The sequence below is a fragment of the Sus scrofa genome, chromosome 13 (assembly GCF_054392235.1).
Source record: "Sus scrofa isolate SSC_HxYL_T2T_F1_AM1 chromosome 13, Sscrofa_HxYL_maternal_Yorkshire_Landrace_v2.0, whole genome shotgun sequence".
Lineage (NCBI taxonomy): Eukaryota > Metazoa > Chordata > Mammalia > Artiodactyla > Suidae > Sus > Sus scrofa.
The window spans coordinates 173489084-173505121 of record NC_139395.1 but is presented as its reverse complement, the minus strand read 5'-3'; the positions used below and the strand labels follow the sequence as shown (position 1 = coordinate 173505121).

At 39.8% G+C, this 16038-nt stretch overlaps 1 protein-coding gene and 1 long non-coding RNA gene across 8 annotated transcripts in view; one reads left to right on the top strand and one right to left on the bottom strand.

Moving 5' to 3' along the window:
- TMEM30C (transmembrane protein 30C) overlaps nucleotides 1-16038 on the top strand; it is a 60432-nt gene that overhangs the window by 17630 nt on the left and 26764 nt on the right. For 3 of the 7 annotated variants that reach the window (XM_084991603.1, XM_084991604.1, XM_084991606.1), the window contains exons 7-8: nucleotides 4320-4529; nucleotides 7376-7796. In XM_084991603.1, coding sequence (XP_084847729.1) covers nucleotides 4320-4529; nucleotides 7376-7563 — 398 coding nt within the window. In that variant the 3' untranslated portion in view covers nucleotides 7564-7796. Of the gene's footprint in view, nucleotides 1-4319; nucleotides 4530-7375; nucleotides 7797-16038 lie in introns of those variants that run through there. The other 4 variants (XM_084991605.1, XM_084991601.1, XM_084991602.1 and 1 more) reach the window with 2 other exon arrangements.
- LOC146397769 (uncharacterized) overlaps nucleotides 6612-16038 on the bottom strand; it is a 119093-nt gene continuing 109666 nt past the window's right edge. Inside the window, exon 2 of the long non-coding RNA XR_014824959.1 lies at nucleotides 6612-12622. This is a non-coding gene — a long non-coding RNA (uncharacterized LOC146397769). The remainder of the gene's footprint in view (nucleotides 12623-16038) is intronic.

Below are 16038 nucleotides of genomic sequence, written 5' to 3'. Positions count from 1 at the left end.
AACTTTGGTTTTCAATAATTATAGTTAATTCAATCTTTACAAACTAAGTTTTATTGCACTCCATAGCTAAAATATTTTGTCTAAAACTTTTCAACTATTTTGGGAGTTCTCATCATGGCTCAGCAGTAACGAACCCGACTAATATCCATGGGGATGCAGGTTCAATCCCTGTCATCACTCAATGGGTTAAGGATCCAGTATTGCCATAAGCTGTGATGTAGGTCACAGGAGTGGCTCAGATCTCGCATTGCTGTGGCTGTGGTTTAGGCTTGCAGTTGCAGCTCTGATTAGATCCCTAGCCTGGGAACTTCCATATACCACCAGTGTGTCCCTAAAAAGACGAAAAAAAAACCCAAGACAGCTTTTCAACTATTGTGAACAAAATTCCACCAAAAGTTAGAGGGCTAATTTACCAAAAAAAAAGGTCAGGATTATTGCAAAATATATCATTTGATATAGAAAACAGTTGTTTAAAAGCTTGAATATTTCTAAAATTCTGGTTGATGATATTACAGCAAAGACAGACCACATGTACTATCATGCTGAAGCATTTGTTTAACATTTTTGTCATTGTAAAAATTTTGCAGTTCATTTTCTCTGTGAATATATAACATTTAAATTTGCACAATTATAGCTCTTTTGGTTTGCAAAATATTGAGGCTTATTTGGATATAGTTGTTAATTACATATGTATTACAAGCAATTTTAAGCCCATTTCTCCATAAATTTCTCAGTTTACTAAGAACATCGTTTTTACTCTGATGTTGTGTTTCACAAATTTGCATTTATGTTATCTCTCCAAACCGAAAATTCACGCTTGATTGTTGAATATTTTAGCTGAATTTATAGTAATATTTATAATAACACGAGATTTTATCTTCCAATATTGACTATTCAAAAGTTTTGCTTTGATTCCATGAAGAACCAAATTTTAAAAATCAAACTAATGCATTTATTTATTTATTTATTGACTTTTTAGGGCGGCACCTGAGGCCGTCATAGTGCAGCCGAAAGAATCTGACTAGGAACCATGAGGTTGCGGGTTTGATCCCTGACCTTGCTCAGTGAGTTAAGGATCTGACATTGCTGGGAGCTGTGGTGTAGGTCACAGACTCGGCTCGGATCCCTCGTTGCTGTGGCTGTGGTGTAGGCCAAACAATAAAATAATTATATATTTACACCAGATAATAAATAATACTGTTGCAAGAGAATTGCAACCCGCTCAGCATCTATTTTTCACAGTACATCATGTGCCTGTAACATAACCTGCAGTATCCCACCATTCCCACTGACCCCACTGACTTGCAGTTGGCAGATTCACATATCTTACAGGCCAAAACAGAGACTGTGACCTAACAGGGTGTACTGTCAAGCAGTGGCAAGAGTCACAAGGATATGTTGCTTTGAAGGGCCTCTGGTTATCTTCCCGTTAATTACATGTTAAAGTAAGCACTCTATTCATGGTACATGGGTATCTTTCACTACTAAGACCATGGCTGGAAGCTGAAAGGATGGTTATATGTACATTATTTGTTTGGGATAAATGCTAAATCAGATGAGATAATGGACAACAGACAGAAACTGGGACTGTCTTAGTCAAACAGGCATGTATGATCACTGTATCTATATTAAATTCCTAGTTTTTGAAAGGAACTTGGCAACATGCTTTTGTTTTGTCTTACCAGAACTACAGGCCGATAACACAAAGCAGCCTTGGCTTTCTCTTATCACACCATCGCACATTGTTCTTAACTTCCTCTGTTGGAAGAGTTACCATGTCTTACTGTAATTATCTGTCTGAATACCTGTCATCCCCCCTTCAGTATGTGAATTTCTTGAGGAAAAGGATTAGAATTTATGCAGTTTTATATCCCTGGTGCTTGATACAAGAGAACAATCAAGAAACGCTTAGTCTTGACTAAATAGGTGAATACAAATGACCCAGCCGAACTTGAAAATGAAAGAAGTTGTCGCTTCCTGTACCATGATTCTCATACTCTCTGAAGACACGGGATGGGTGGGATCAGAGGTTGGTAAGCACAAGCATGCTTAAGCCTGCATTTTCACTCCCTGGGTGATTCAGATTTTCAGTGGCCCATAGGACATATTGCCTTGAGGCATGAGCTCTGGCTAAAGTAGAGAGTGAGGTCCACATGCCGGCACTAAAGGCATTTTTGGTTTTTGGTTTTGTTTTTTTTTTGCCTTTTTTAGGACTTCACCCTGCAGCATATGGAAGTTCCCAGGCTAGGGGTCTAATTGGAGCTGCAGCTACCAGCCTACACCACAGCCAAGGTGATGCCAGATCTTTAACCCACTGAACAAGGCCAAGGATCGAACCCTCGTCCCAATGGATGCTTGTCGGGTTCATTGCCACTGAGCCACAATGAGAACTCCCGAGGTAGTTTTTTTTTTTTTTTTTCTTTTTCTTTTTTTTTCTTTTTTAGGGCCACACGCATGGCACATGGAGGTTCCCAGGCTAGGGATTTAATCGGAGATACAGTTGCTGGCCTACACCACAGCCACAGCAACTCAGGATCCAAGCCGCATCTAAAACCTACACCATAGCTCACAGCAATGCTGGATTCCCCAACCCACTGAGCAAGGGCAGGGACTGAACCTGCATCCTCATGGATACTAGTCAGATTCCTTCCCACTGCGCCTTAGTGGGAATTCCCTTCCATGTGGTTTTATAAGCACTACAGCCATGCTTAGAAAACAGGACTGGGTTTCTTTTAGGAGAAAATAGTTAGTGGTCAGGGTTAAGAAAGAATGGTTTCCTGCAAATAGTAGAATCAGTTTTATGGAATTAAAAAGTTCACCAAACTACTTCTCCTTGTTGACTATTTTAAAATTCAAAATACTTTTTTTTTTTTTGTCTTTTGTCTTTTATCCTTTTAGTGCTGCACCCGAGGCATATGGAGGTTCCCAGGCTAGGGTTCTAACTGGAACTATAGATGCTGGCCTACACCACAGCCACAGCAACACCAGATCTGAGCCATGTCTGCAACCTACACTATAGCTCACGGCAATGCCGGATCCTTAACCCACTGAGCGAGGCCTCACGGTTCCTAGTCAGATTTGTTAACGCTGCGCCACGATAGGAAATCCTCAAAATACTTTTCATTATCAACTCCTGTCAGCTTTTGTTGGAATTGCTCATCCCTATATCAAGCATTTTTTGAAAACCTACCATGTGCCAGGCCCTGGACTAAGTGGTAGTGAAAATAGATGAGGAAGACACTGTACTCAAGAGACTGTTGTTGAATGGGAAAGACAGACAAGCCCACCAAGGTCAAATGGGAAGTAGTAGGTTGAGGGTAAACTCACCAGACTCCTCTCCCAGCTTTGGTCCCCCACCCTGTGCTTCCATCATCCCTACAGCACAGCACCCAGGCCTTCCAGGCTTCCTGGCTTTAGAATAGGCTTGCAACTCCTTTACTGTCCACCTTCTCCCTTTTATCAGTTTCTCCTCCTTGCTTCAACCTTCAAGCCCTTAGGCATAGGGCTGCAGGAAATTGTAACTGATCTTCATGCATTTCCATGATTATTTTCCTAGGAAACAGTCCTAGAAGTAGAATTTCTGGGCCAAAACATATGTAGAAGATAGTCAATTTTGCTGCATGTTCCTAGACAGCTAAAGATGTGGTTAATCAACACTTCTGTCTGCTCTATACAAGACTTTCATGAGTTCCTGTTGTGGCTCAGCAGGCTAAGAACCTGACATAGTGTCCAAAAGGATGTGGATTCAATCCTGGCCGTACTCAGTGGGTTAAGGATCCAGCATTGCTGTGGCTGTGGCCTAGGCCTGTGGCTGCAGCTCAGATTCAACCCCTAGCCCAGGAACTTCCATATGCTGCAGATTCAGCCCTAAAAAGGAAAAAAAAAAAAAAAAAGTGTTTCCGTTTCCACTGCTTTATTGGTGGCTGTCATTCTTTTTTTCTTTAAATATTAACTAAAGACATCCCCTATGATGTGCTCTCACTTAATGCCACCACTATTATCATTTTGCTGCACCTATTTTTTCAGTGCTTTACTATACATTTAATATAGTTGAATACATAATATACATATCTGATATTCTATTTTTTAAACCCAATGACAATATCATTAATATCTTCCCCTCACATTTTCTTAGTCTGTATAACCATTATATTTAATGGTTGTATACTCAGGTAGCTTACACCCATATTTTTTTCAAAAGTGTAATTTTGAGTTCTCTTTCCTCAAGAATGTGAGATTTGTTTCATTTTTTACATTTTAAGGAAAACCGAAGGGGTAAATGATTTTTCTCAACCACATCCATTATTAACTTTCTACAGGAACCACGAAGCCCCCGTACTGGCCTAAGCCTGCCTATGAACTGGATGAAGAGGACCCAGGAAACAATGGCTTCATCAATGATGATTTCATCGTGTGGATGCGGACAGCTGCCTTTCCCACTTTCAAAAAACTATACCGCCGACTCCATCGAGTACAGCATTTTACTGAAGGATTGCCTGCTGGTAGTTATAGTTTCAACATAACCTACAGTATCCTTTTATTCCAGTTTTCTTTGTGGGGGTCAAGGAAAAGTATGTCCGTCTGAGTACTAGTAGTTGTTGAATTATTTCATGCTGTACTTTTCTATTCTCGAAATCTATATATATATGTAAAAGAAATCTAAATATATGTAAACATATATTTATCTTGTAGGCAATGCTGTCACCTCATCACCATATAGCTGTTTGTCTCCACTTTATATACAATTAAATGTGTACTTTTTTTTTTTTTAAGAATAACAGTCAATAGCAATATCTGCTGAGTAGGTCTGAATAAGTAGGGAAGGACTCTTTCTGTTCCAGAAGAAAGATTAAATAACACTGAGCCTAAAACAGTGAAGAGAAGCCTGCTGCATAGGACAGGATGAAATAGAGGACCTTGGAAATAGAGGTTTACTAGGAAGTAAATTTGGAATGTGAACTAAAAACAATGAAAACTGAGAGGAACTATAGAACATTTTGTTCTAGACAAAAGTATCCTACACAAGGGAGCCCTGGATTCAGGGGGCAGCGTGGGTTTATCCAGTCCAGGTGAGCCATGCTAAGAGCTCTGTGCTGAGAATGAGGTGTTCTTCTCTGCTAGGTACAAGGCCAGCCAGCAGGAGCCAGTGCCTTGGTTGTGGACATACGGTCTACATTAGGAGACATGCTTTGATATGAAATTCTGAATGTTTTCACTTAATATAAAAATACAAATGTAACTCTTGACTTAAGAACAAAAAGGACTTAACTTCAAAGTGACATCAAACACTATCTTTAAAAAATTAATATATATTTAAATATAATTTACACTAACTCTGGTCTTCAGATGTAGTTTTCAAGTCCCTTCTCTATTCTCCCTGAGGCAGAATTCTCTCGGAGGCAGACTTTTTCCAGGACTTGTATACAGCTTTGAGATGTCAGCACGATTAGGCATCAGCATGTTACCATCTCAGGACTACTGGCTGGGAGTCTTTCATGGGACACCAGGCCAGAGGATCTTAACACCAAACTGTCTACCTCCTTCATTTCTTTACCTCTCAGGGAGCTTGAATGAAAGATTCTTGGGGTCAGTGCATGACGGCATGTGTTCCAGTCCCCTATTCTCTTTTCTCCTAGAGCAGAGCTCAGACATCTCCACTCTGAGGGGCGAGTGGGGACGTTCCTCAGAGGCATGGAGAGATCCCCCACTTATATGATACAATCTCTACTTCTCAGCTTGTTGTCTCCTTTCATTTACTGACCAGGAATACAGTTTGCCTTCAGCCATTCCTTTAGCACTAGTTCAGTGCTTTAGTCTCTAGTTCTAGCCTATGAAAAGGAAAGCCAGAAATTGCTCTCTCTTATACAGCATTGTATGTGTAGATCAAAGAGTAAACCACATAAATTACATTTTAAACAGGATTTCAGCAACCCTCTCTCTCCCACCAGAAAATGTGAGATTGAAATTAGCTTGGCAACAGTCTCTTAAATTGGATCTTCTGTTCCCATCAACTTTGTCTGTGATTGCCCTACCAGTAAAGCAGTCATAGTTGCAGTTAAGGTACAGGAAAAAAAACAAACATGTACTATTTCCCTCACAATTCACTAAAGTGAGTTTGTGGTTGAGGGGAAGAGGAAGGGAGTCCACATTCCAAACAAAGGAGACACCGTTCCTCCACTTGAAGCATGCATTCTCTCCTTGGGCATCTTCATTTACAGTCATGTTTGAATGCTGATGGCTCTCAAATCTAAATCTTTGGCACAGAACCTCAATCCTGAGCTTGTGTCCTATGCTTGTACCATCTGTGTTGAACCCTAGTGTGAGTATTACCTATCTACCCTCATAGCCTGACTACTGTGTAAGGAGAACTAAGCCTGAGCTGCAGAAAATGCCTACCACTACTAAGAGAGAAAAGACACTGTGTAGGAGAAAAATACCCTCTTAATGAAACTGAGGGAGGGAGAAAATAGGCAGATGAGCTGAGATGACACCCAAGGACCTGGTGACAATGAAGAATTTTGATGGAAAAGAAAGAGCGAACTAGCTTCCTAACAAGTTTCTTTGTGCCTTTAAATAGCATGTTGCCAAGTGATTTGAGGCCTTTTAAGAGCTTTGCTGGGAAATGCCGTTGCTATGAGAAGCCTTTATTTGTTTATTAGTTTGGTTTACAAAGGCACCAGATGTTTAAAAACCTCAGGCCACATGCATAATCAAAATGACATCATTCAAATGCTAACGATAGCAAACCCACTTCAAACACTTTCTCCCCAGCAGTGAGGGATCCTGGACTTTTCAAAACCCAAATAAATGCACCACCTTTAATTTTCCCACCAAAAATGTTTTGCCATCTATCTCATTATTTTCTTTGCTCTTCACTCTTGAGGAACTTTCCCTGAGATAGGAATTCAAAGCTTACCTATAAAGGATAGCCTGTCCTGGTATCCTGATCCATAAACACAGATTTAGGTTTGCTGCAACACCTGTCTGTATTCTCTTCATTTCCTTGAGTTTGCTGAAGGAAATTAACTATATTTGTTCATTATTGAGTTATCTGTAAGTCATTTAGATCTACCTTTGTCTGAATTTCTTTCAGAGAATATAACTATGTAGGGAGAAGACTTGTTTTTACTTAATTTCATTCCTGCAAGATACAGCATACTGTTTGGTAAAGATTAGACTATATGAAATTGCATATTCAACCTTTTTTTTTTTACCTACAAAAACAGCACTATTATATGGTTCACCACAATGTGTATTTAGGATATGTGGAGGTAGAGCTGAGAAGTGCTGATACAGATCCATGGAGTTCCCATCGTGGTGCAGTGGTTAGCGAATCTGACTAGAAACAGATCCTTAACAGGTTTTCTTTTCTTAGATTTTCCAGTAAGCAGGTTCCAAGGAGAAAAATCAGTTGTTCTTTCCACCCTGACATGGAGTGGAGGCAGTAGCCTTTTCTTAGGTCTAGCCTACGTGGTGACAGGAGCTGTGACATGGTTGGCTTTCTTTTCCATGATGGCAATTCACTTGAGGCTGAAAGAAAGGAAAGGGTTCTTCCTCCAGTAGTAAAGTCAAGCTTTGAAAAGAAAAGACAGAAATGGACTGTGAAGTAATGGAGCCAAAGATCTCCAACAAGACTCAAAATGACTGGGCTATTTCACCAGAAGGAACTGGATTAACTGACCAGTTAATAATGAGAGTTTCAGAGTGAGGAAGAAAAAGAAGAGGAGGAGAAGGCATAATTAAGTATAGTAAAATGTCCTTGGAATGGGGAAGGTAAATCATTCTTGAGCTCTAAACCAAGTCTCAGGTGTTTATTTGACACCCTTGTGCCTAAAAGTAAGTGAATGCCTAGCAGGGTGGCATCACCAGACAAGAGTAAGTAAGTCCGGGGCCCCAAGATTAGGTGAATCCTTTTAACCATCAATCAGGCTCAGACCATGATGAGTCTTCGTCAGCTGGCTAAAATTACAGACTTCCCAGCAACAATTGTTGAACACTGAATTGAGCAATCAGTATGATTTTTGAAAACTCTTCTCTCCTTCCATGGAGCCAGAATGAAGCTTTCTCTACAAAGAATACACTAAGCAAAGGTTTTGGCAGTGCCCTGAGCACCCAAAATACATCGGTACACCAAAAAGAAAGTCCAGGAATTTCTTAAAGTTACCCATATAGCCAAGAGGAAGGCACTTAAAGTGACCAATTCTCTCAAAAACTGTACTCAACATTTGAAGGCACAACACAGTTCTAAAACTTATACTGGGATGACATATTCTAGGATGCAGATGGTAACCTGGGTTTGCGACACTTGAATTATATGTGCTGAGGGAGCTTCTTAGAGTCCATCTTAAAAGATCTGAATTCCTACTGAAGTTCATGTACAGGTGACCCTTGAACAACGCAAGTGTTATTGGCACCACCCCCTATGTAGTCGAGAATCCACCTGTAACTTTACAGTTGGCCCTTAGAATCTGTGGTTTTGCATTCACGAATTCAACCAGCTGTGGATCATGTAGTACTGTAGTAAGTGTTTACTGAAAAAAATCCATGCATGAGTAGACACGTGCAGTTCAGACCTGTGTTCAAAGGTCAGCTGCACTTGGTAAAGCTGCCAGGGGAGAGACTCCATAGATCTGTGTGCCTAGATAACCAGAATATTATACTTCGAAAAATGTATTTATATTTTGAGGTGGGAGAAGTTTTACTCTATGATGATTCTAAGAGCAGAATTTTCATTGTTAAAGGAAAACATGGTACCAACACATACTTGTCTCTTTAGCAGCCAAGAAAGCACTTCTTTGTTGCAACTTTCTACATTCACCAAATAGTTGAGTACTTTTCCAAAAAAAACAAAAATGGTTTCAGGTACGAAATCTGAAATCTTGGAATCCTTCCCCATCTCACCTTCCCTGTGTAACCAGTGACCTCCAGTGACCAGGTGTGGTAAGCTGAATAACATCCCACCCCTAACTCCAAAGACAACCATGTCCTAATCCTTGAGCTGTGAATGTTACTTTATATGCTTCATATGTCAGACTTTGAAGATATGATTAAGCTAACGATACTGATATGGGAAGATTATCCTGGATTATCTGGATGGGCTCAATGTAATCATAAGGGTCCTTGTAAAAGAGTGGCAGGAGATGACAAGAGTGGGGCAAGATGTGGCGATGTAAGCAAAAGGTTGGAGTGTTATAAAGGAGGGGCTGTGACCTTAAGAATAAGGCAGCCTCTAGAAGCCGAAAAAAGCAAGATATAGATCCTCCCCTGAACCCTCTAGAAGTCCTGCCTACACCTTGATTTGGGAGTTCTGACTTCTAGAACTGGAAGAAAGTTAATTTTTTGTTTTTAGCACTGAGTGTGGTAATTTGTTACAGTAGCAATAGAAAACTGATATACTACTGGCTGGAGTCCTCTAGTCATCTGAACAATTGTTTCTCCAGCTTAGGTGACCAATCCAGGACAAAGAGCTAGAAAGGAACAGACCTCACCAGTGACTTCAGATCCTGAGAACCAAATCCAGTGACTTCAGATCCTGGGCTCCCACCCCTTTAGTCCACACTCCTTAGTTATTGTGCTGATTGGAAAAAAGCATGGATACATTTGTTGTATCTCAACCTTCTTGGTCAGCTTGTAAGATGTTGTATTAGTCAAGGTTCTCCAGAATCAAAAGGAAAATGTGTGTGTGTGTGTGTGTGCGCGCACACATGCGCATGCATGCACACCTATGTGTGTGTGTAAAGAGATTCATTTTCAGGAATTGGCTCAGGATTCTGGAGGCTTAGCAAGTACAGAATCCAATGGGGGAGTCTAGCAGGCTGGATGCTCAGGAAAGAGTTGCATTTCAATCCAAAAGGCAGTCTGCTGGAGCAACAGGAAGAATTGATGTTGCAGATGGAACCTGAAGTCTGTCAGCTGGAGAATTCCCTCTTGTGTAGGGGAAGTTAGTGCTTCATTCTAGTCAGGCTTTCCATTGAATGCATGAGACCCACTCACGTTATGGAGGGGGTCTGTTTTCTTAGTCTACTAATTTAAGTGTAAATCTCATCCAGAAACGGCTTTACAGAAACATCCAGAATAATGTTTGACCAAATATTTGGGCACCCAAGGCCCAGTCAAGTCTACCTATAAAATTAACCATAACAGGAGGCATATGCATTCAGCAATTAGTTGAGATATTAAAAAAAAAAGTACTCAACTTTGCACTAGAGTTGATTCAGTGGAAAGATTGTATGTAAAGCATAAGTCTGTCCACACAAGAAACTAAACTACTCAAAAATAAGTGACTGGAATTTATGACAGAATAGAGGTGTAGTTCCTTTTTTCTGCTTCTCCACAAATTATCAAGCCTAAAGTGCTTTGTCTCTGTAGGACTCTTTCTAACCCTGCTATAGAAGCTGGGAGCCATCTTTCTTATCCTCGTTAGGGGAAGAGCCTCATCATTCACAATTAACTCCTCACCCACAATGGGGAGCTTACCTGCTCTGGCTTTCTACCTCTTTGATTCTTTCTCTTCCCTCTCCCATTGTCTTGCTCTTATCCTCTTCATCTACTTTTCTAAATCTTCATCCTTGTGCTTTTGTGAATTGATTGGTGAAGTCTTGGAAAAACTAACCTTTCTTTCTTTCTCTAACTCCTGACAACAATTCTGGAATGAGAAAAAGTGAGCATGAGATCAAGAGAGTCAACAAAAATGTGAATAAATGAGAACTTGTGTGTGTTTGAGCATTTGGGTGAGTGTATGACTGTATGATTGTGTGTGTGACTATTTAGAAATCACTGGGGTTTTGAGGTGATTTTATTTAGGCATATATGCTAAGTACATGGGCAGAGGCAGCAGGCATAAAATTGGATAGGCTGAGGAGTTCCTGTCATGGCTCAGTGGTAATGAACCCAACCAGTATCCGTGAGGATGTGGGTTCGATCCCTGGCCTCGCTCAATGGGTTAAGGATCCAGCGTTGCTGTGAGCTGCGGTGTAGGTCAAAGATGTGGCTCTGATCCTGCGTTGCTATGGCTGTGGCATAAGCTGACAACTGCAGCTCTGATTCAACAACTAGCCTGGGAACCTCCATATGCCGTGGTTGCAGCCCTAAAAAGACAAAAAACAAAAAACAAAAAATTGGGTGGGCTGAAATTATAGGTGAATAAAAGTGTAGACTTAACCTTTACTTGAAATTTAACCAATTAAACCCCTACCATATGTAATATTCACAATGCCAAGGTTACCAAAATAAGCCAGCTGGGGCCCTGCTTTTAAGGGACTCATATCCCACAGCTTTTTAGGTCTTTCCAATCCCACCTACACAGTTTAGCCTGAATCCCATACTCTTGCCTTGCAAGAGTTTCCCTTGGTTTCTTGCACTGAGGTCTGGCCTCTGGGACAGAAGAGAGAGTATGCACCCTCGGGGCAGCATCAGCTCCCCCCACTCTTGTATGATCCCAAAGCAACCAGGTCCATGCTGACCGCGCAGGGGCATTCAAATTGATAAAAACCGCAATTCTTCCCAGCCTGCACAAAGGCCTTCCTCATGAGCCTGATTTTTCAGCTGGTTTGTTTCATGGTAGAGGCTTTATTAACCTTCAGACAGCTGCGGGTGATTTTCCTCTGCAGGACTTCCAACAGAATCCCACAAGGTTGCAGTCTGAAGTTGTCAACAATTTTTGTCTATGGATGTTCCTAAGTGATAGGACGGCAGAGCAGATTTATCCTAGCTTCTCCACTGGAGGCAGCACAGGAGCAGCCCCCTTCAGAGCCAGGGGAGTCATTCAGGCACTCAGCCCAGGGTCCCTTTCCTCAGGATGAGCCGAGGCCTTTTCTTTATCTCCACTCCCTCTCCTACCCCACTTAAAATAGCCAGCTATTTGGTAAATGAGTAGAAGAGAGGAGGTGAAATGATGAGATTTGGATTACAATGACTCAGCAGCAAGAGAAACTCATTTAGAGAAAATACCCTTTCCTGCAAAGGGTCAGGCTTGTACAACATCCCCATTCTAATCCTGTGGCAGTCAGTGAAATGACTCAGAGCCACCTTGACAAATGTAGGAACTCTTCAAAGTCCCGGGAGTGAAATGCTGCCTTATAATGAATCTTCCGTTTTTGATTAGTGTGGAGCCTGTATCCTGCTTCCAGAGGCAGGATCCAGTTTTCTTATTCATTTTCACCACAGTTGGAATGGAAAAACTGAAGTCACTGCTCTGATGGCAAGAAACATCTTGTGGCGCCCACAGAGCCAGCAGTCAGTGCAGGCAGGCGTGGGGGCGACTTTCACCCCTTTTCTGTATGGAAAGAGCTTCACTCCTCTGAAACAGATGATTTTTGGTGCAGACTAACATTGCAGAAAGAACTTAGACTCTGCTGATTTTTCTAATTTTTTGTTTATAAAGATTTCTCAGTTTATTCTTATAATCAACATCTGTGATTTAAAAAAATATATATATTCCTCCATCTGAGGTCAGACACTTTCTTGAGAGGTCAGGGAGATTCCAAATGGTTTGTGGAAACTGGAGCTGCAGAACCCCAAAAAGTAGGTTGGAGTTGAAGAGACAAGCAATGCCTTTGTTTAGGAAAGGTAAACAAAACTTTTGGATTTCCATCTTCTAAAGCTGAAAAATGAGGAAGGAAACCTGAAGGGGAGAAAGAAATAAAGAAATGAAGATGTGCCTTACTCACATTTCTGTGTTTAATCTTCACAATGAGATGAGGCAGATCTGTTATCCTCCCAAGCATCAGTCACTTACCTTAGTCCTCTCCCCTCTTGTCAAAGCTTACTTCTTGTGATAAATGTTAAAAATGCTAGGTTCATACTTAGCCTTTGGGTAAGAATGCCCAAGGGACCCAGCTGTGACTGTGGGATGTAAGAGAAAGTCTGTTGAGGGTATTGGGAAAAGACAAGCTCTCTTGTCACCTTATCTGCACTCTTCTTCCTACATATGGATTCAGTTGTATGATGACAAGATGTCTGGAGCTGCAGAACCCATCTTGCAACCAAGAAGCAAAAAAAAAAAAAAAAAAAAAAAATCTGAGGGCCAAAAGTTTTCATACCAAAGATGGTGGAATGGAGGATGGAAAGAACTGGATTTTTTTTTTAAATTTTCTTTCATGGAAATAATCAAAAATTATTTTGATACTTGATTTACAATATTGTGTTAGTTTCAGGTATACAGCAAAGTGACTCAGTTAAATATTTTTTAGGTTGTTTTCCATCATAGGTTATATTACAATACATTGAATATAGGTCTTAGTGCTATACAGTACATTCTTTTTGCTTGTGGTAGTTTGTATCTGTTAATCCCATACTCCCAAATTATAACCCCCACCCCACCCCTTGCCACTTTTTTTTTTATCTTTTTATGGCCACACCTGCAGCATATGGAAGTTACCAGGCTAGGGGTCAAATGTGAACTGCATCTGCAACCTACACCACAGCTTGCAGCAACACCAGATCCTTAACCCACTGAGCAAGGCCAGGGATTGAACCCACATCACATGGACACTATGTCGAGTTCTTAACCTGCTCAACAACAACAGGAACTCCTCCCCCCCCACCCCACTTTGATAATTTTTAGTTTGTCTTCTATGTCTGTAGGTCTGCTTCTGTTTTATATATAGAGTCATTTGTATTATTTTTTGAATTCCACATGCAGGTGATATCATATAATATTTGTCTCTCTCTGTCTGACTTACTTCACTTAGTGTAGTATTCTCTAGGTCCATCCATGTTGCTCCAAATAGCAGTATTTCATTCTTTTTTATGGCTAATATATATATATATATATATATATATATATATATATATATATATATATACATAAAATCTCACAACTTCTTAAGCCAGTTATCTGTTGATGGGCACTTGGATTGTTTTCATGTCTTGGCTATTGTAAGTAATGTTAAATGAACATTGGGGTGCATGTATCTTTTCTAATTAGGGTTCTTGTCTTTTTCATATATATGCCCAGGAGTAGGATTGCTGGGTCATATGGTAGCTCTATTTTTAGTTTTTTAAGGGACCCCCATACTGCTGTCCATAGTAGCTGCACCAATTTATATTCCCACCAACATTGTGGGAGGGTTCCCTTTTCTCCACGCCCTCTCCAGCATTTGTTATTTTTAATGATGGCCTTTCTGCTTGATGTGAGATGATACCTCATTGTGATTTTGATTTGCATTTCTCTAATAATTACCGATGTGAGCATCTTTTCGTGCACTTATTGGCTATCTGTATTTTTCTTTAGAGAAATGTCTTTTGCCCGTTTTTTTATTGTGTTGTGTTTTTGTTTTTTGATATTGAGTTGAATGAATTGTTTGTGTATTTCTGGATATTAACTCCTTGCTTGTTGGTTACATCACTTGCAAATATTTTCTCCCATTCTGTGGGTTGTCCTTTCATTCTGTTGGTAGTTTCCTTTGCTGTGCCAAAGCTTTTAAATTTGATTAGATTTCATTTATTTATTTTTGCATTTTTGTATTGCTTTGTAGACTGTCCTAAGAAAACAATTTATGTCAGAAAATATTTTCCCTATGTTCTCTTTTAGGAGTTTTATGGAGGAGTCTTATATTTAGTGTTTAAACCACTTTGTGATTATTATGGATTGGGAGGGGTTGTTTGCTTGTATATGGTGTGAGGGAATGTTCAGTTTAATTGCTTTATATACAGCTGTCCAACTTTCCCAGCACTGCTTGTTGAAGAGACTGTCTTTTCTCCATTGTATATTCTTGCCTTGTTTGTTATAGATTAATTGACCATAGATATGTGGATTTATTTCTGGATTCTTTGTTCTGTTCTGTTGATCTATATGTCTTTTTTTGTGCCAATACCTTGCTGTTTTGATTACTATAGTATCATAGTATTGTCTCAAGTCTAGAAGGATTATTCTTCCAACTTTTGTGCTTTTTCCTCAGGATTGCTCTGGCAATTCTGGGTCTTTTATGGTTCCATATAAATTTTAGGATTATTTGTTCTAGTTCTGTGAAAAATGTCATGAGTATTTTGATAGGGATTGCAGATTCCTATCTGTAGATTTCTTTGGGTGTTACAACCATTTTAACATTAATTCTTCTGATCCAAGAGCATGGGGTATCTGTCCATTTCTTTGAATCATCTTCAGTTTCCTTTATCAACGTTTTATAGTTTTTAGCATATGTGTCTTTCACCTCGTTGGTTAATTCCTAGGTTTTTGTGTATTTTTTTGACACAGTTTTAAATTGGATTTACTTTCTTCTTCTGACATTTCATTGTTAGTATAAAGAAATGCAACGGATTTCTGTATATTAAGGCTTGTATCCTGCTACCTTGCTGAATTCATTTATTGATTCTAATAGTTTTTGTGTGGAGACTTTAGGGTTCTCTATGTAGAGTATCATGTTATCTACAAATAGTGACAGTTTTACTTCTTCCTTTCCAGTTTGGATATTTTTTATTTCTTTTTCTTGTCTGACTGCTGTGACTAGGACTTCCAAAACTATGTTGAATAGAAGTGGTAAGAGTGGGCATCCTTGTCTTGTTCCTGAGTTTAGTGGGAAGGCTTTCAGCTTTTCACCATTGAGTATTATGTTAGCTGTGAGTTTGTTGTAAATAGCTTTTACTATGTTCCCTCTATACCCATTTTGGTGAGAGTTGTTAGTATGAGTGAATGTTGAATTTTGTCAGTCACTTTTTCTGCATCTGAGATGATACACATGGTTTTTAGAAAGCACTTGACTTTTCATGATATTGAAGAGACCACTGATTCAGTCCTGGGACTACCTACCTCTAGAGAGACTTTTTACGTGAGATATTATTTTAGCCACTTTCAGCTGGATATTCTGTTACTTGTAGCCAAAACATCCAAATAGTTAAAATATGATTATTTCCATTTTACTGTACCAGATGTGTTTTGTCTGACCATTATATTACTGACTCTACAGTGGTAACAAAGCATAGTTGCTTTATAATCTGTTGGGAAGCATCTCTTATACAGTTCTGTAGTTTTCAGCTTACATTTTCTCCTCACTGTCCTTCGTGTGTGAATGATAACATGTAGAAGTTCATGAAATGGCC